This window comes from Leucopleurus acutus, assembly GCF_964270905.1.
Source record: "Leucopleurus acutus genome assembly, chromosome: 14".
In the NCBI taxonomy this organism is placed as follows: domain Eukaryota; kingdom Metazoa; phylum Chordata; class Mammalia; order Artiodactyla; family Delphinidae; genus Leucopleurus; species Leucopleurus acutus.
Window position 1 is genome coordinate 33,398,559 of NC_139156.1, and position 19,668 is coordinate 33,418,226.

Sequence of the window (19,668 nt, forward strand, 5' to 3'; positions counted from 1 at the left end):
CCCAAACTGTTGTTTAGGTTTTCAATCTGTTTCCTTGCTTGTCCTTGATTTACTTTAATTATGATTACGTTTTTTAATACAGCAGGCTCTTATATACACTAATATGTATAAGATAGATAACTAATATGTCAATCCCAATCTCCCAATTCATCCCACCACCACCACTCCCATCAGCATAATTTTAAAAAATCATTCATTCCACCAACATTTACTGAGTGCCTGCATCCAATGTGCAAAGCGTCATAGGTGTTCATTATTCTGTTACTTGCCTAGTTCAATTCCAAATAATTCATGTTGATGTCAGTTTTGTGTGTTTTATATATATATATATATATATATATATATATATATATATATTTTTTTTTTTAATATTTATTTATTTTGTTGCGCTGGATCTTAGTTGTGGCAGCCAGGCTCCTTAGTTGCACACGTTGTGTTATATGTTGATAGTGAGTACAGAACCCAGTGATTAAGAGGTCAGACTCTGGAATCAAACTACCTGGGTTGAAATCCGGTACTTTCCCTACTAGCTGGACAAGTTAGTAAGCTTACTGATCCTCATCTGTAAATTGGAGATAATGATAGTATCCACCACTCTGGAATATTCAGAAGACTGAGTTACTCAAAGCACTTAAGATAGCACCTGGCAGATAGTAAACACTATGTGCAGTAGTCGGGGTTCTCCAGGAAACAGAACAAGTAGGATGTGCATATGTGTAGAAAGAGAGAGATTATGAGGAATTGGCTCACATGATAACGGAGGCTAAGAAGTCCCACGATTGGCCATCTGCAGGCTGGAGACCCAGGAGAGCTGGGGGTATCATTCAGCCTGAGTTCGAAGTGGTGTAAATGCCAGTCTGAGGTCAGGAGAAGATGACATGAGACGTCCTGGTTCAATCAATGAGGCAGAAAAAGGGGGTGAATTCCTCCTTCCTCTGCCTTTTGTTCTGTTCCAGGCCTTCAATAGACTAGCTAATGCCACCCACGTTGGGGAGGTCCATCTACTGAGTCCATCAGTTCAAATTCTAGTCTCATCCGGAAACATTCTCATAGACACACCCAGAAATAATGTCTAATCTGGGCACCCCACGGCCAGTCACGTTGACACATAAAATTAACCATCATACTATTATTATTACTAGTCCACAGGGATTGAGTTTGGTTCCTTGATATGTAAAAGATAAGACTTGTTGAAATTTAATATATTCATAAAGTGAGAACAAAGTTTCACTTATGATCCCAAGTGGCCTTCAATCAAACCTTTGTTAAAGACGTAATTACTGTCATTTAGGTTCACTATAAACAGGGAAGGTTTCATCGAGTTCTTCATTATTCTTTCTCATTTCAGGATCTTATTACCATTCCTCAAGGAAAACTAATTCCAGCTAATTATATATATGCAAATTTATTTGACTATCGTAAGCATTTTTTCCCCAATCAGGGAAACAGACTCAATACTGGACTGAGAGATAACTCCAGTAATCCAAGAATAAAGCAAGATCTAAAGTACCACGTCATATTTGGAATGGAAATCTAATTACTGTATGTGAAAAGATGGATAATGTACAAATAACATGCTTAGCACTACAAGCATATGGGTATTACATACAAAGTTATACGTACAAGTACACAAATGCATACACTTAGAGTAGTTGTTTAACTTGTTTTCACATTAAAATGTGAAAAGATTCATGAAAAAGAGGGAAAAGCTACAGTGGGTGAGCAGTCTAGGGGAGGATGATGGTGCTGTTTAGGGATGGGTTAGAAGCTGAAGCTACCAAGGTCACAGCCAAAGAGTGTGGACTCTCTTCAGTGAGTTAGTTCAAAAGCTTAAAAGTTAACTGTCAAAAGGAATCTTTCAACTCAGCTTACCTGGTTAGTCAATTGACTAGAAAAAGTAAAACTAGCATAGCTGATTGCTATCAATACCACTATTAGAGGCTTCCCTGGTGGCGCAGTGGTTGAGGGTCCGCCTGCCGATGCAAGGGACACGGGTTCGTGCCCCGGTCCGGGAAGATCCCACATGCCGTGGAGCGGCTGGGCCCATGAGCCATGGCCGCTGAGCCTGCGCGTCTGGAGGCCTGTGCTCCGCGATGGGAGAGGCCACAGCAGTGAGAGGCCCGCGTACCCAAAAAAAAAAAAAAAAAAAAAAAAAATACTACTACTAATAATAGGACCTAATATTAGCTTGTGAATTTCTAGTCTCCATGGTCCTTTGAAGCAGAGTAATAGTCCTGGACTTTGGAGTCAGACAGGCCTGGGAGTTATACTTAATTCTGTCCATTACTGGATGTATGAGATGTACATCCCCTCTGAACCTCGGCTTCCTCATCTGTGAGATGGAGCTAGTTATACAGTTGGAAAGAATAAAATAAGGCATCTACGTACCTGGCTCACAGTAGTTGATCCTTAACGTGAGTTAAGGATTTCCCCTTCCCACTCTGGCTCTTCTCATTCTGTCCTCAGGTTGACCATGTGAAGGGAGCACATATCATTAACCTCATTTTACAGATGGGAGATGAAGCTCAGAGGGTTAAGGGCAGAGCAAGTTCACAGCCAGGCCTGTCTCCTACTGACAGTCTTTATTTGGAGGAGGCTGCATTGGGTCTTTGTTGCTGCGTGTGGCCTTCTCTAGTTGCAGCGAGCAGGGGCTACTCTTCATTGCTGCGTGCGGCCTTCTCATTGTGGTGGCTTCTCTCGTCGCGGAGCACGGGCTCTAGGCACATGGGCTTCGGTAGTTGTGGCACACGGGCTTAGTTGCTCTGTGGCATGTGGCATCTTCCCGGACCAGAGCTCGAACCCGTGTCCCCTGCATTGGCAGGCGGATTCTTAACCATTAGCACCACCACGGAAGCCCTGGCATCAATATTTTTAAAAGCTCCCCAGTTGATTCCAATGGGTCGTGGGTGTTGAGATCCATGCATTCCACTCCTTTTTCAGTCTAAAATCTCATGTTCCTCTGGTTCCAAACCAGGAGTCTTCCCCATAGCTGGCAGATGTGATAACACTTCCTCCCAGACATGTTCTTTCATTCCTCCCTCCAACTGGTCTGCTGGTGTGCCAGGCACAGGCCAAAGGGAACTTTCCAAATGTCAAAAGTTAAGATGTCCAATTGTTGATGGAAATGAATTTTCATAGATAGGAGTATGGATATAGCAGCCTACATCTCCCTTGCTAGTCTCATTAATGTGATCATAGTAAATTTAAGAATAATTTACAAATGAAATGGTAAGATTACTTGAGTCGTGCCTGTTTTGTTTGCTTAAGTAAAATATGGAAAAGAAGATGCTAAAATTTTCAACTGACCCATATTCATTGAGCCTATCAGCAGTGATGACAGACACTGATGAGTTATAGTTATAGGGAGACTAAAAACATAGCCAGCAAGCTTCACCAGTCTCAAAATAGAAGCTAAATTGTTGATATTTTCCAGAAAATTTCACCTTATCCCTGTTAACTGAAGTCTAAAGGGTTTCCTGCTTCGGTTTGAGAGGAATTATATTTTATTTGGCTACCACGTGTGTTGGATGCAACAGAGTGCCTCCCCTTCATAAATCACCCCCCCGCCCCCAGCTCCATAGATAACTGGAACCTGCCCAAGAAAAGTGCATTAATTCTCCTGCCCTTCACTCTCTCCTAATCACTGCGCAATTTTGCGGCTAGATTACTTGTCAATCACATGTAGCTAAGTCTGTTTGCTTCTGCTTTTCAGTTGGATTCCTGGCAGTGAAGAAAACAAACAGAAAACAGATGTCCACTACAGGTCCTTGGATGGTGAAGGGAATTTTAACTGGAGATTTGTCTTCCCTTTTGACTACCTTCCAGCTGAACAGCTCTGTCTCGTTGCTAAAAAAGTGAGTTCTGAAATAGGCCAGTGGGGAGTGGATGTCGTGGGCCTTCCTTAATGCAGATGCTCAGAAAAGGTTGGGGCTGTTCAGAGTCCGGGAGGTCATGGGTCCGGCTCCTCTTTACAGATGGGGACTTTGAGACCCCAGTGGGGTAGATACTTGCCCAGGGTCACACAGCTGTGGCGGTTATTTGTGTAGTTAATAACAGAAGTATAAGGAGCACAACTCTGCTTCCACTAGCATGTTGGCAGCAGGGGGAAGGATCTGGTAAGTGGGGGTCTTGTGTCAATACCTACAACAACCTAAGTATATGTCTATGTCACAGGGAGACTGGTTTCTTCCCCTGATAAGCAGAACTGTTGCACTAATTAACCAAAGGCAAAATATTAATGTAGGTGAAATATCGCTCTTACCTTATGAAACTTAAGCATCTGCCTGCCCTCCTTCGGGAGCACTTCCGTGAGGGTTCAGGGCCCTCCTGGTGGTAATTTATAAGACTCTCAGAGAACTCAACTCAGACTGGCTTAAACCAAGAAGAGTGATTTACTGGTTCACATTACTAAAAAGTCCAGGGTTGGCTGGCTTAAGGAACGCCTGGAGCCTGGGTTGAGCTGATGTCTTTAGAAACTGCTCTCACCTTCGCCACCCCTCTGCCCTGCCTTCTTCCATGGGCCTCACTCCCTGGTGAGCGCAAGGTGGCTGCCAGCAGCCCCAGCTTGTATCTTGCCCTCTCGGCAACCTCAGCAGAGAGAGGGGAATGAATCCCCAAAGGCACCAACCAGAGTTCTGGAATTGGGCCCCAGCGTCTGCCTGTTTGAGGCCACGTGTCCATCTCTGAACCAGGGTTGCCGCGCTCTGATTGGCGAGACTGTGGAGTTAGGGATAAAGTCACTTCTCCCCACATTGCACGGACTAGGGGAAGGGAACCTCTAAGGAAAATCTGGTGCTTTCATCCAAAAAGGGGGGGCCTAAAACCTGGGTAGACAACAGATGTCTATTACAGGCCCTTGTCCCATTTCTCCCTTCCCCACCCCCTCCTGCCATATTCTATAAACTTTTCCTAGCTCTGCCCGGTCACCTCCTCACCCTACACCTGATCAGAATATACCTGCCTCATGTCCCATCTGGCCAGGCCCCACCCCCTGCTGGCCCTACTCAGTGCTGATGCTCTAGTGAGCACTTTCCCTGTCCAGGTGAGATGAATGCCTTCAAAGGGCACTTTCTAGAGACATACAGGCTCATCCTGATGTTGAACCATGCACACTTTCAGATAATGAGACAGACCGGGGGGAAAGTGAGGGATTTGGGGTCGGGTAGGCCTTTAGGTAATAAAGTTACCTTTCCTATTTACTCACATCGAGGGCTGGACCTCTCAGCATCCTGAGTAGTCCTTGGAGCATGACCCCACACAGGACAGCCGAGTAGGGCCAGACAGCAGCAGAGTGGGCTTCTCAGCCCCTCAGAGCCAGGCCCTCTGAGCCCTGCAAGAGGGACCATTCCTGGAATGTCATCTGAAAAACAATCCAACCACCTTCCTTCAAATTCGTGAAGCACTGGGGGATGTCCCTTTCTTTTGGGGCCAGGGGAACTTAGGTGTAATCAGGCTGTGGGGACGTCATTATTATCCTGGGCTAATACTGTCTGGGCAGAAGCAGCGACACCAGGTGAGAACCTAGAGGACACTTATCCCATCCTCTCCCCACCTGAGTCTAGGCTGAGGGATCTGAGGGTCTTAGATGACCACGGTGTATAAAACCCAGCAATATTTTTCAAAAGCCAGAAATGCCAGGACATTTTAAATCTGCACGAACAAAAGAGTGAAACCTGGGCCCCCATCTCCTCACCTCCGTGTGAAATGAGTGTGCTCGGACATCCTTGGGGGGTCGGGGAGGTCGCTGAGCAGAAGTAACTCCTCCGCAGGGGATATTTCGGTCTGGCCTGGGGTGGCTTGGCTTTGGGAGGATCAACTAGGCAGGCTACAGTCTTTAGGGCACGAGACATCGTCACTCTCCAAACCGCAGGAGTGGCAGCAGGAAGTCACACTGATAGGAACCTTCTGTTTGGGAATTGCCTGGGACAACCTTTTTGTCACCCAGCTGGTAGTCCTGAGATTTCCTGGGGAGCCCGATTGCCTTATGTCCACCTGGGGTAGAGGGGTAGGCCAAAGGGAGGGGTTTCGGGTGGGGATGCAAAGGAGAGAAGAGGCCCCATGCCTTGATGCTGGGTTTTCAAGAGGCCCAAGGGGAGGGTGTTAAGAATCCAGTAATCAGTGTCATTTTGGTTTGTCTGTTCCTGTTGGCATTTTAGGAGCATTTCTGGAGTAAGGACCAAACTGAATTTCGGGTCCCACCCAAACTGATCATTCAGATATGGGATAATGACAAGTTTTCTCTGGATGACTACTTGGGTAAGGCTTACCTTTGGATACTTTTTTCTAAGAAATTGTGCTTGAAATTAGTAAAAGCAATTAAAACTTGGGATCAATTATCTAACTCTCCAATACTGTGGGGTGGGGTCCCACCCCCTGCCTGGATGTCCTCGGAGCGGGGTGGCCTGCCCACCCGCTGCCCCAGGTCCTCTGAGAAGTGGGCACAGTGACTGGGCGCTGCGGGCCCCAGCCACTCCCAGGGGCTTTGCACCAGCTCTTATCTTGCTAGGAAGACACAGATTTTGTTTTCAGGGATGCCACAGCCTTACCTCCACTTCCAAACCTCTCCCCCTGCTCTCAGCACCTCAGAATTGGCTCCCTCCTCCTCCACGCTGCTCTCAGCGGTCACTGCAGTGCCCTGGTGCCCCGCCCTTCTCTGGGGTAAAAGGCGCTTGTTAAAAGGCCCCGGCCCAGCCCCTCCATTTCCTGGCATACACCCTGGTCCCCCCAAAGCACAGTCTTCTTATTTTCTCTCTCCCAGGCCTTGGGTGTCTCATTGGCCTGCTCTGTTTCTTCCTCTTCCTCTTTTTTTTTTTTTTAAATTTATTTATTTTACTTATTTATTTTTGGCTGCGTTGGGTCTTTGTTGCTGCACGCGGGCTTGCTCTAGTTGCGGTGAGTGGGGGCTACTCTTCATTGCGGTGTGTGAGCTCTAGAGCGCAGGCTCAGTAGCTGTGGCGCACGGGCTTAGTTGCTCCGCAATATGTGGGATCTTCCCGGACCAGGGCTCGAACCCAAGTTCCCTGCATTGGCAGGCGGATTCTAAACCACTGCACCACCAGGGAAGTCCCCCTCTTCCTCTTTAAATACAGGCCTTTGCCCTCCCTGGGGTTTTGCGGCTCTTCCCCAGGCTCCCTCAGTGACTTACCAGCCCTCGCCTCTGTTGAAGGTAAAGCTTCAACTCTCACTTTCAACGAGGTAAAACTCCTAGACCTAGAGGTGTAGCCTGACTGCCCACCGTGCCTGCCACATAGTAACAAGAAAGATGATGACTCATACTGCAACATGCAATGTATCAAATCGACACATTGTACACCTTAAACGTACACAATGCTCTATGTCAATTATGTCTCAGTTTCAACAAAAGGAGCTCTCACGATGATTACTCCCCATTTCCCACCAGAAACTTTTACCTTTGTGTTCGGCTGGCACCTGAAATTTATCGTGACTAAGACCAAACTCAGCCTTTCTTCCCTGACCTCATACCTGCTCACCTCATGAACCACTTTTGCTGTTCACAGCCTCTCCCAGCCACCTAGGCAGAAGCACCCAGCGTCCTCTGTGGGTCCTCCTCTCCTTTCCTACCGCTTTCCTGAACCATGTAACCTGCTTTATCATGCACGTTTATTTTCTTATTTTTCTGATCTCTGCCACTTGCCAGTTCAGACCTCACTTTCTCGTAGCCAGCTGTTACAGAAGCCCCTAGCTCACCTCCCTGCTTCCAGAGCATCTTTCCTGGCAGAGGAGAAGCCCACAGCGGCCAATGGCTGTGTCTTGTTCATCCCTCTACCCTTTACAACACTGAGTGCGGTGCCTTTGACTTAGCTGGTTCTTAATAAGAGTTGAACAAACAAATGAGTGTGAAAGTGCTGACTGAAGGAAAACGTACAACCTAAACGTTGTGAGTTTGGGGATCTTACGGAGGACTACGGCGCAGGAGACAGCCTCTCAGATAGCTCTGAGGAACTACTCCCAAGAGGTAAGGGGGGAGCCAGGACACAAGAGGTTTTTGCTGGAAAAACAAAAAAGTTAGTCAAACATCAAAAGATTACTGCTAATCACGAAGAGCAGACATCTCAAGTTAATGATTTTAGTGCATTTCTGTGTTTGCGGAGATACAAGATCCTGGGCCCATGGAAATTATTCCTTCGGTACGCATCTGAACTATCTAGAGGCGGATCCAAAGGTCAGAATGCTTCCTGTCTTTCTCCATCCTGAACTCCCCTCAGGGCACAGCCTCAGTCTTTTTTTTTTTCCCCATTTAATTTATTTATTTTTGGCTGTGTTGGGTAGCCCCGCAGCGAGCGGGGGCTCCTCTTTGCTGCAGTGCGCGGCCTTCTCATTGCGGTGGCTTCTCTTGTTGCGGAGCACGGGCTCTAGGTGCGTGGGCTTCGGTAGGTGTGGCTCGCGGGCTCTAGAGCACAGGCTCAGTAGTTGGGGTGCACGGGCTGAGCTGCTCCGCGGCATGTGGGATCTTCCTGGACCAGGGCTCGAACCCATGTCCCCTGCATTGGCAGGTGGGTTCTTAACCACTGCACCACCAGGGAACCCCACAGCCTCAGTCTTGATCCTGTAGAACTGGGATGATGGGCAACATTCTTTGTTTACTGGCATGGCAGGCAACATTCCCTGTCCACAGTAGTAGCTAAGTAGTAGCTAACTTAGAAAGCATAAAGAATAGTAGAGGGTTTTCCCTTGGAGTTTAAATGAAATAGTCTGATAACAAAGAGAATGACTTTATTTCTAAATGGCTAGTGGGCAAGTGGTTGCAGTTATCACCAAAAGGAGAGACAAAATAAAAGCAGGTGTAAGTTCCAGAAAGGCTTGTGGGCCATGGATGCATTGTAAGATGAAGGGCAGTGTCTGAGCCTAAAAGTTTATAGAGAATCTGCCACAACCTCCCTGTTACTCTCTGCTGCCACTGTTGAAGACCACCTCTTGTCCCTGTAGTCCACAGACGTGACCCAACACACACATACCTTTTTCTGAAGGAGAGGTTTCCTGGGAGTTCCCAAGCCCCAAAGACAATCAGTTAAAGACAGTTAGTAACGACAAAAGAGGTAATGCCTCACATCATGGAAGAAAAAATGTGCTTCTCCAGGCACCCTGAGCTGGGCTTCCTAGTTCCTGGGGAGAACTTTCTGTTGAGAATCAGTGTTCCTTCTCAAGCTCTTGTTTTTGAGGTTACGCTGGAGAAACTTGAACTTGACTGTTCGATGGAGCTTCCCATGTGCCAAGTACCAGTTTTCTTTACCCAAAGCCAAATGACTATGTTAGGGCAAGTTTAGAACCAGTAAGAGCAAATTCCAAGTTGAGTGGAAATTTTGGCTGGAGATGTTTAATTCTTTGGTGTTTGCAGAAGAACTCTGTTTATGCTCCTATCTCTGAGAAATTAAATGGGTCGTTCTCTGTGAGATGCAGAGCAGTGGACAGATACTACTTCTGCCACTTTTCATTCTAGCTGGAAAAAATTTTAACTGCCTACCAGGGTCCGTTTCTCTAACTCACCTGTCACCTGTTCAGAGTCCTGGTCTACCTCTCTTCTGACAAGGTACATTCTGTTCACTTGTGAACAACGTCTGATCCACTTGAAATTTATTTGGGTTTAATGTTTCCTTGGCTAGGTTTCCTGGAACTCGATTTGCATCGCAGCATCATTCCAGCAAAATCGCCAGAGAAATGCAGTTTGGACATGATTCCTGACCTCAAAGCCGTGAACCCCCTTAAAGTGAAAACCGCCTCTCTCTTTGAACAGAAGTCCATGAAAGGATGGTGGCCGTGCTACGCAGATAAAGATGGCTCCCGTGTGATGGCTGTATGTACTGGTTGAGGCTCGTTTATTCCTTTTCTCCTTGAGGTTTTGCCCTTTATGAGTAGATTTGCTCTGGATAAGATAAGGGAGGTTAAATTGGTGGTAGTTTAAGTTTTGGGAAAGGTTTGCACCTGGGATTATAGGAGAAGGTGGCGGACGCTGTTAGCACATGTTTGGGGTTGAGTGGAAGATAGAGGGATTGGAATTGTCAGAAAACTGGGAACGCAAGTGGTTGCGCTGTATTTCTTTAGGACTCTCCTCCACCAGGAATGCTAATTTATGCTGAGCTTCCAGTACACTTCAGTACAGAAAAAGAAACTTCAAATTTGAGCTGTCCTCATCTTTAAAAAAAAATTTTTTTTTTTTTAAAGATGGAGGAAACAGGGAGTGTTGACATCCAATGAACATGAAGGCCATAAGTTACAAGCACATTTGGAAAACTGAAGATAATTTTATCGTAGAAGCCAAAGTGCGGGTTACCATGCCCTGTCACAAAAAGACTACCGAATTCATTAGGTATTATTAATAATCATATTTTACACCACTTATTGTAAACCGGACAATATACTAAATGCCTTATATTCATAATCTTGTTTTTTAAGACAACTTTGAGGTATAATTTACATAAACTGCACCCACTTAAAGTACAATTAAGGTGCACACTTTGATGAGTTTTGACAGATGTATATGCTCATGAAACCACCACCATAATCAAGATCCAGAACATTCCCATTACCCCAAAAGTTCTGTTGTGCCCTTTGCAGTCCATCACTTCCTCTACCCCTGGCACAGGAAACCACTTATAAGCTTCCTGCCACTAGAGGGTAGTTTGTACATAACCTCATTTAGTTCTGCGGATAACCCCACGAAGCAGCCATTACCTACATTTTATAGATTCGAAGAACAGGCTTAGAAAGGAGGACCACCTTGCCGTAGTCAGACACCCACCTTTGACTCGTCGACAGAGGAGGCATCTGTGCTCCATCGCCTAAATGAGCGTCAGGGTCGGAAGCTCTCAAATTGTTGGTGACCTTGTGGGCGCCAGGGTTCTTGAAAGGCTGTTACAACCTTAGTTAAGCCTGGCTCTAAGAGTGGACAAGTTTCTAGACCTCTCGCAGCCTCAGTGTACTCATGTGCACACGAGGATCATAGCAGTACCTGATTTATAGGGCTGCCCTGAGCATTACACGGGATTATCCATATAGAAGGCTTACGCGGTGCCCAGTGCACCAGTCAGGAACCTGTGAACAGGGAGGCAGCCTTCATTCCCTCCCTCACTCATGCATTTCTTCAGCTAGTGTACATCGAGTGCCCACTAAGTGCCAACACTGCTCCACGCAGTGGGGGTACCAAAGGGAGCACGATGGCTCTCTTGGAGCCCACACTTAATGCTCAGTCAATGTTAGCTATTGTGGGACTTGCCTGGGGGCGCAGTGGTTGAGAATCCACCTGCAAATACAGGGGACGCGGGTTCGAGCCCTGGCCCAGGAAGATCCCACAGGCTGCAGAGCAGCTAAGCCCGTGAGCCACAACAACTGAGCCCACGTACCACAACTACTGAAGCCCGTGCGCCTAGAGTCCGAGCCCTGCAACAAGAGAAGCCACCGCAATGAGATGCCCACGCACCACAACGAAGAGTAGCCCCCGCTCGCCTCAACTAGAGAAAGCCTGCGCGCAGCAACGAAGAACCAACGATGAAGACCCAATGCAGCCAAAAATAAATAAATTAAAAAAAAAAAAAAGTTAGCTATTGTTATCAGCCATCTTCAGGTTATTCTGGGTCCAAGTAAAGTTACAAAGGGAGGTATGTGAGCAGGCAAGGAGACAGATGTGGGAAAGTTAGAGTGATGGGGATCCAGAGACTGAAAAGCAGGGAGGAGGGAAAGCAATTTGTCCTCTCGGTTTCCCACAAGGAGTCGGTTCAGAAACACATGGAAGAGGAAATGTGATGAAATCTCTTGAGGAACATTTAAGGCAATCTAAGGATTGTTTTACAAGAGTAAAAATCATTGCTCGGGGAATACTCCTTGGGTCGAAGTGAAAATATTTGTGAAACGTGATGTCATGTGTTTAACCTGTTCTGCTTTACTGAAGGGGAAAGTGGAGATGACGTTGGAAGTCCTCAATGAGAAGGAGGCCGACGAGAGGCCAGCCGGGAAGGGACGGGATGAACCCAACATGAACCCCAAGCTGGACCCACCAAAGTGAGAGACCTTCTTTGTTCTGATCCCCAAACACCTGCAGTCTGAAAACCCCCCTTCCAGTTGCCTTAATGCAATGGATTAGCTGTTGTCTGAATTTTGTACTGAACAGGGGAGATGGGGGAGGGAGAGGCTGGTGATCTGGCTTCATTTTAACCATTCTCCTTCCCATGAAACCAAAGTCCAGCGTGTCTTCGGCATCTCAGAAAGCCATAAAAGGTTAAAGGCTCTCTCAGCCAACTAAGGGGAATAATATCTTTTCTTGACTTTATAAAATGTTGTTAATCATTCTTTAAACTATTATGCTCGGAGGTATAAAATATCTGTCCCTCCTGAGTTGGGTAGGTAAAACCATTTCTTTGCAATGCAGCCGGCCGGAAACTTCCTTCCTCTGGTTCAGCAACCCATGCAAGACCATGAGGTTCATCGTGTGGCGGCGGTTTAAGTGGGTCATCATCGGCCTGCTGGTCCTGCTGATCGTGCTGCTTTTCGTGGCCGTGCTCCTCTACTCCTTACCGGTATGAGTCCCTGCCCTCTGGTCTTGGCTCTTTGGGTGTGAATTATGGTTGGTCATCTCACTTGGTACTTGCCTTCTTTGCCATCGGGTAAAATGACCTATGTAGCAGTTGTGGTGTTACAACCCGTCAACCTTTGGAAAATTTAGAGTACTGTGTCCTGTGATAAGGATTACATTCTCACAGTTTCATGAATTACAGGCAGAACTGCATGGTCTGAAAAAAAAAAAAACTTTGTTCTCAGGAATTCTAGGAGCAGTCCCTTAGGCCTTTACGAATGTGTGTCTAAACCACAACCAGCATTTCTGACGGATCTTCCTGCCTCCAGACTCTCTTGTTCCAAACCATCCTGCATCCTAACTCCTGCCATTTCACAGATCCTGGGCTCATTATGGGCCTACACAAACCTTGAACTCCACCCAAACTAGAGAGCTGGCCTCCCCAGACAAGTATTGGCCTTACCTGCCAAGATGCCTTTGCCAGGGCTGTTCCTTTGCCCGTGTTTTGTCTACTGAAACCTCCCTCATTCTTTAAGGGCCACATTACATAACCTCCCCCTCAAATCTCCCCTTAATCTCCACGGTCGTAAATGGGAGTCCAAACGGGAGGTTTGTCAGTGCGCCCAGAAGTGCCTGCATTGCTGAAATCGAATTTGAAAATTTCTGCATCTCGACTTCATATACTTCTTACCCTCAACAAGTTCCTCGAATGGAGGAAACCTCCCATTTGACTCCCATCTATGACTGGCGGGGCTACTGGAATCTAGCGGGTAGAGGCCAGGGATGCTGCTAGACATCCTGCAATGCACAGGACAGTCTCCAACGAGAATCATCTGGTCCTAAATGTCAATAGTACCGAGACTGAGAATCCCTCATTTATATCCATACATGGCCCTCTTTCTGTTTCCTTTTCAGAACTATCTGTCAATGAAGATTGTGAGGCCAAATGCATAATGGAAGCAAGGGCTCCTTTTCCAGAGTCATCCAGCAATGAGGGCATCCTGTCTCTGTTTACAGATCAAAACCGAGAGGGATTTTGTTTGTGTCTGAGACTATATCCAGGGGCACGTTACACTACTTCACCGAGGCCCACCACTTCCCAGAGGCTCTAAGTCCACGTCAGGCCAACAAGCAACATTTTTATCTTTTGAAGTATTAAAAGTTTTAACCATGTTTTTTCAGAATATTTTTCAAGGTGGCTGGTTCCATTTAAAAATCATCTTTTTTTTTTTTTCTGTGTCCTAGTTCTGTAATTCAATTTTTGGAAAATCAAATTTGAAAATTTCTACATCTCGACTTCATATACTTCTTCATCTGTAGTCAACAAAAAAGGACTGTGCATTATCAAGTAGCTAGAATAGGCGGAGGAATTTTTATTTATGCCTGCAACCATTGTTATATTTTGTATGGATAAATGTCATGAGACTATTCATCCTCTGTGATGAACCCAAATAAAAACATTCTGCCTCTGACACATACCTATTTGTTGTAGCTGTGGGCCAAGCTGGGAAGGAGGCAATTTCTAGTCTGGGTCTCAGTGGATGGCATGCCAGGGCATACCACTTGGCTGTAAACCCCTTATCGGTGTGCTGCCAAAGCTTGGCCAGTGGGCCAAACTGAGGCTAATATAAGAAACTGACACTTATTTAAAGTACTTGCTCCATGTACACCATTGTTTTAAATGCTTTATACATATTAACTAATGTAGTCCTCAAGGTAAGCCTATAAAGGTAGTAGGTAACATTAATCCCATTTTGCCCTTGAAGAAATTGAGGCATACTGCATGTAAATCAGTGAAGTTAGAACACACCCTCTCACCATACACAAAAACGAACTCAAGATGGCTTAAAGACTAAAACATAAGACACGACACTGTAAAACTTCTAGAAGAGAACACAGGCAAGACATTCTCTGACTTAAATCGTACCAATGTTTTCTTAGGTCAGTCTCCCAAGGCAATAGAAATAAAAACAAAAATAAGCAAATGGGACCTAATCAAATTTAAAAGCTTTTGCACAGCAAAGGAAACCATAAACAAAACGAAAAGACAGGCCACACAATGGGAGAAAATATTCGCAAATGATGCGATCGACAAGGGCTTAATTTCCAAAATATACAAACAGCTCATACAACTCAACAACAGCAACAAAATATCCAACCCAATCCAAAAATGGGCAGAAGACCTAATCAGACATTTCTCCAAAGAAGAAATACAAATGGCCAGTATGCACATGAAAAGATGCTCAACTTCGCTAATTATTTGAGAAATGCAAATCAAAACTACAATGAGGTACCAACTCACACCAGTCAAAATGGCCATCATTAAAAAGTCTACAAATAACAAACGCTGGAGAGGGTGTGGGGAAAAGGGAACCCTCCTGCACTGTTGGTGGGAATGTAAGTTGGTGCAGCCACTGTGGAAAACAGTATGGAGGTTCCTCAGAAAACTAAAAATAGAATTACCATACGATCCAGCAATCCCACTCCTGGGCATATATTCAGACAAAACTCTAATTGAAAAAGATACATGCACCCCTATGTTCACAGCAGCACTATTCACAATAGCCAAGACATGGAAACAACCTAAATGTCCATCGACAGATGAACGGATAAAGGAGATGTGGTACATATTTACAACGGAATACTACTCAGCCATAAAAAAGAATGAAATAATGCAACATGGATGCAACTAGAGATTATCACACTAAGTGAAGTAAGTCAGAAAGAGAAAGACAAATACCATATGATATCACTTACATGTGGAATCTAAAATATGACACAAATGAACCTATCTATGAAACAGAAACAGAATCATGGACATGGAGAACAGACTGGTGGTTGCCAAGGGGAAGGAGGTTGGGGGAGGGATGAAGTGGGAGATTGGGGTCAGCAGATGTAAGCTTTTGTATGTAGAATGGGTAAACAAGGTCCTACTGTATAGCACAGAGAACTATATTCAGTATCCTATGATAAACCATAATGGAAAAGAATATTTTAAAAAAGAATGTATATAAATATTATATATACACAATATATACATAACTGAATCACTCTGGTGTACAGCAGTAATTAACACAATGTTGTAAATCAACTATACTTCAATTAAAAAAATGAGAAAAAAATATTTCTTTTAAGAAATTGAGGTATAAAGACGTTAAGTAACTTGTCCAAGGTCACACAGCTAATAAATGGTATAGCTGGAATTTGAACCCAGGCAGTATGGGTTCTTTTCCTCTTAACTTTTTTGGGGGTGTCTGGAAATTTCACCTCAATATTTGTATTTATTTGCTTTTTTTTTAATTGGGAAATAACTGACATTATATTAGCTTCAGGTATAGAACACAACGATTCAAATTTGTATATATTGCAAAATGATTACCATAGTGAGTCTAGTTAACATCTGACACCATCCATAGTTACACAATTATTTTCCTTGTGATGAGACCTTTAAAGATCTATTCTCCTGGCAACTTTCAAATACGCGATACTGTATTATTAACTGTATTCACCATGCTGTACGTTACATCCCCATGACATTTATTTTATAACTGGAAGTTCATACTGTTTGATTCCCTTCACCCATTTTACCCACTCCCACCCCTCCACCCACTTCTGGCAGCTACTAACCTATTCTCTGTACTTACGAGCTTGTGTTTTGTTTTGTTTTTCCTTCAGATTCCACATATAAGTGAGATCTTACAGTATCTGTCCTCCCCTGACTTCACTTGAGGGCATAATGCCCTCAAGGTCCCTCCATGTTGTTACGAACGGCAAGATTCCACTCTTATGGCTGAATAATATTCTATTGTGTATATATACCACCTTTTCTTTATTCATTCATCAATGGACATTTAGATTGTTTCAATATCTTGGCTATTGTGAAAAATGCTGCTATGAACATGGAGTGTATATATCTTCTTCGATTAATGTTTTTGTTTTCTTCAGATAAATACCCAGAAGTGGAATTGTTGGGTCACAGGTTAGCTCTATTTTTAATTTTTTGAAGAAGCTCCATACTTTTTTCCATAGTGTCTACAGCAATTTACAGTCTCACCAACAGTGCACAACTCAGCAATAATGGCAAGACAGTCCCACTGCAGTATAACGTTGTCTAAATGTCCAAAAGCATTGCCATTATCGAACCATTTCTTGCTCCCCTCGATTCTGTGTTGCTTAGAATAGAACTGTTGGCTGATCTCACCATGGTTTCATATATTAACAGGACAATGTTCTCACATGTTCTAGAAGATGCACACTGTCCTTGGTATCAGCATAGAGCCACACTGGGTTGCTACTGTCACTCATTACCTGACCATCTCAGCCCCACGCTCCTCTTGACAGCCCTCCCACTGGTGGTATAGCACTGCGGTTAAAAGAAGCTAAGAAGTGCACAGCGAGGCAAACCATCAACAAAATGAAAAAGGGTTCCAGACAAGATTGTTATTTGGAGTATTTAACCATCATTATGGCACTGGCACCGACCAATCCAAACAGACGCTTCACCCCATCAAAATGGAGAACAGCTGTAAAAAACTAGAACAGCCGTATACCAAAATGTGCAGGCTGAATACATCAGCCTTCCTTCCAGGTACCCCCCGCAACACGTTCTCCCACAGCGCCTCACTCAGGTAGTTGCTGAGCAGATACATGAATGGCTTTGAGGAAAGTCTTTTCCTCCTTTGCCTTCAGCACACCTAACTGGTATTCACTAGTGTAGCTCCTTTGAGTGAGTGGTGGCGAAGCCCTATCAGGAATGAGTAATTCCCAGAGAGAATACTGAACAGGGCTTTCTGGGTAGCACCCCTCCCCCTCCTCCCATCCCCCCCAGAAAACACTTCATCTTGTCAAAAGATAATGGTCCCTCATTTGAGGTTGTTAGCCGCCTGGTGACCTATAAATGATAGCTAAAAGCTGGAACTAATCACAGCCCAGTCAGATTGTCGCTTCATTGTGAATTAAATAACACTTAGTCCTAACTGATTCTAGCAGGTGCCACCGCTAACGCTGGAGCCTTCGTTAGGAACATAAATCTCCATCAATGCCCTGAGAGCGACAGGGCGCTGAAAATCTTGACAGGCTAACGCTGGATTTTCTTTTGTTCTTCCTTTCTCATTTTCAGGCTCGGGGGGAGAAAAAGTCACAATTAGCCCTGCATGTTACTTTAAAGAGCTATTTAGGGGCAGAGTTCTGAAACCCATTTTGGAAAGGAAGCTGAGGGGAGTGGAGTGGTCTGGTTTTCCAGGTGCTGGCCGAGTGGCAGCTCCTTGCCCCTCGGAGTTCACCCGGGCTCAGAGGATTGTTTGTCCAAAGACTGGAACTGACTTGTCTCACCACCGTTGAGCAGATGTTATTACAAACACAGCTAGAAAGTGAGGGTGCTTTCCAGAAATGGCTGTTCAGTTCAGAGAAAGTACAACTTGACTACCAGATGGGGAGCCAACGTTGACAATGATTTCAAGGTTTCAAAACCCTCTACAGTTTAAATATTTCATGCTAAACAGATTTCTTTGTGAGGTCAGTACCTTCAGTACTCTGGACCATATGCATGTAGCCTCCCAGGGCAGATGGGAATTCCATTCCAAAGAATGCCTTTCAAAGTCAGCTTGATGTGAAATTAGTTCATGATGGAGTCGATGTTGTAAATAGGTTAAGCACCCGCCATCTTGGCAGCCGAGTTTTGTGTGTGTTCAGCGTTGAATGGCAACTCCCTAATCTTTCTCAGGTTAAACATAATGGGGTCCCAAGGAAGATCAAAGGAAGGCTGCTTTTCCCTTAGATATACATCCCCGAAATGAAATGCCAGAGTTCATGGAGTTCAAGAAAAACACCAGAGAAACGTGTCACTCGGACTAACTGCAAAGCCTAACAAGTAAGGAAACATAATGAAAAACACAGGCCCGCCATATGCATGGTCAAGCTCGGAACCTCAGGGGTGCAACTCTGCAGAAGATGCAGACTCTAGATTTTTACTATTTAAATAAACTTAACAAGAAAGAAAAATTCTAATTTTTTTGAGTGACTCCCTCACAGTAAATTGAATGCTTCTCAGGGCAACCTGATTTTGCCAAAATTTATCTCAACTTCTTAAAAAGGCCCATTCAGTCCCTGACTAATATTAATGTGCTACTTCCATGTGTTTTCACAAAATCCTAGAGCCAAACCCGTAATCCTCCCCCCCGACATATTTCAGTGAAGTCCTGCCCCAGCAATTATCAAGAGGAGGACCAGGAATATCCAGCTGGATTCCAGTGCAGCACGGCAGCCGCTCAGATGAGGTTTCACCTGGGTCAACGGGATAAACAAAATGAATAGATGGAATCCTGTCTTAGAGGCGGCAAGAGCCTGGGGCCAGGGGCTTCCAGACGTCTGGAAGCCTGTGAGCTCACCTAGCTCGGTCACGATGTAACACTGTGACTCTGGGTATCTCCTCTCCAGTCTCCTTTCCCTCATTTGTGAAAGTAAGCGCTGAATTAAATGACCTTGTCTATCCCTGCATGGTATTATGGTTCTGCTTATCCGTGGCTCAGTTTCCTCATCTATAAAGTTGAGACAATGATCTCCATAGAATGCTTGCAAAGATAAAATGATTTAAAAGATGCAAAAGTGTTTAGAACAGAACTTGGCACAAAATAAGCACTCAATATATTCTAGTTATCATCATCATCATCGTAGGACAGGAACAGCCAAACACACATGGGCCAGAAGGTGACAGACGTGTTCTGCTTTTGAAATGTCACCTTTGAAAGGATGTGAATCACCACTGTCCAAAATGATACTGATTTTCCCCTTCAAGTTCTAACTGCATATTCCTAATGAGAGACAGCAGATAAAAATGCTAAGGTAGTTCCTCAAAAAAATGAACACAGAAGTACCATATAATCTATCAATTCCACTTCTGGGTATATACCCCAAAGAATTAAAAGCAGGGACCCAAACAGATATTAGTACACCCCGATTTGCAGCAGCATTATTTATAGTAGCCAAAAGGTGTAAGCAACTCAAGTGTCCATCAACAGATGAATGGATAAACAAAATGCGGTCTATACATACAATGGAATATTAGTCAGCCTTAAAAAGGAAGGACATTCCGACACATACTACAACATGGATGAACCTTGAAGACATCCTGCCAAGTGAAATAAGCC

The 19,668-nt window shown here is 44.8% G+C and overlaps 1 protein-coding gene across 2 annotated transcripts in view; it reads left to right on the forward strand.

The window, feature by feature from the left end:
* The window catches only part of MYOF (myoferlin), a 155,881-nt gene extending 141,940 nt beyond the window's left edge, over window positions 1-13,941 (forward strand). For both annotated transcript variants that reach the window (XM_082854950.1, XM_082854951.1), the window contains 6 exons: window positions 3,713-3,854; window positions 6,156-6,255; window positions 9,621-9,811; window positions 11,903-12,012; window positions 12,380-12,527; window positions 13,439-13,941. In XM_082854950.1, coding sequence (XP_082711076.1) covers window positions 3,713-3,854; window positions 6,156-6,255; window positions 9,621-9,811; window positions 11,903-12,012; window positions 12,380-12,527; window positions 13,439-13,477 — 730 coding nt within the window. In that variant the 3' untranslated portion in view covers window positions 13,478-13,941. The remainder of the gene's footprint in view (window positions 1-3,712; window positions 3,855-6,155; window positions 6,256-9,620; window positions 9,812-11,902; window positions 12,013-12,379; window positions 12,528-13,438) is intronic.
* The last annotated feature ends 5,727 nt before the right edge of the window (window positions 13,942-19,668 follow it).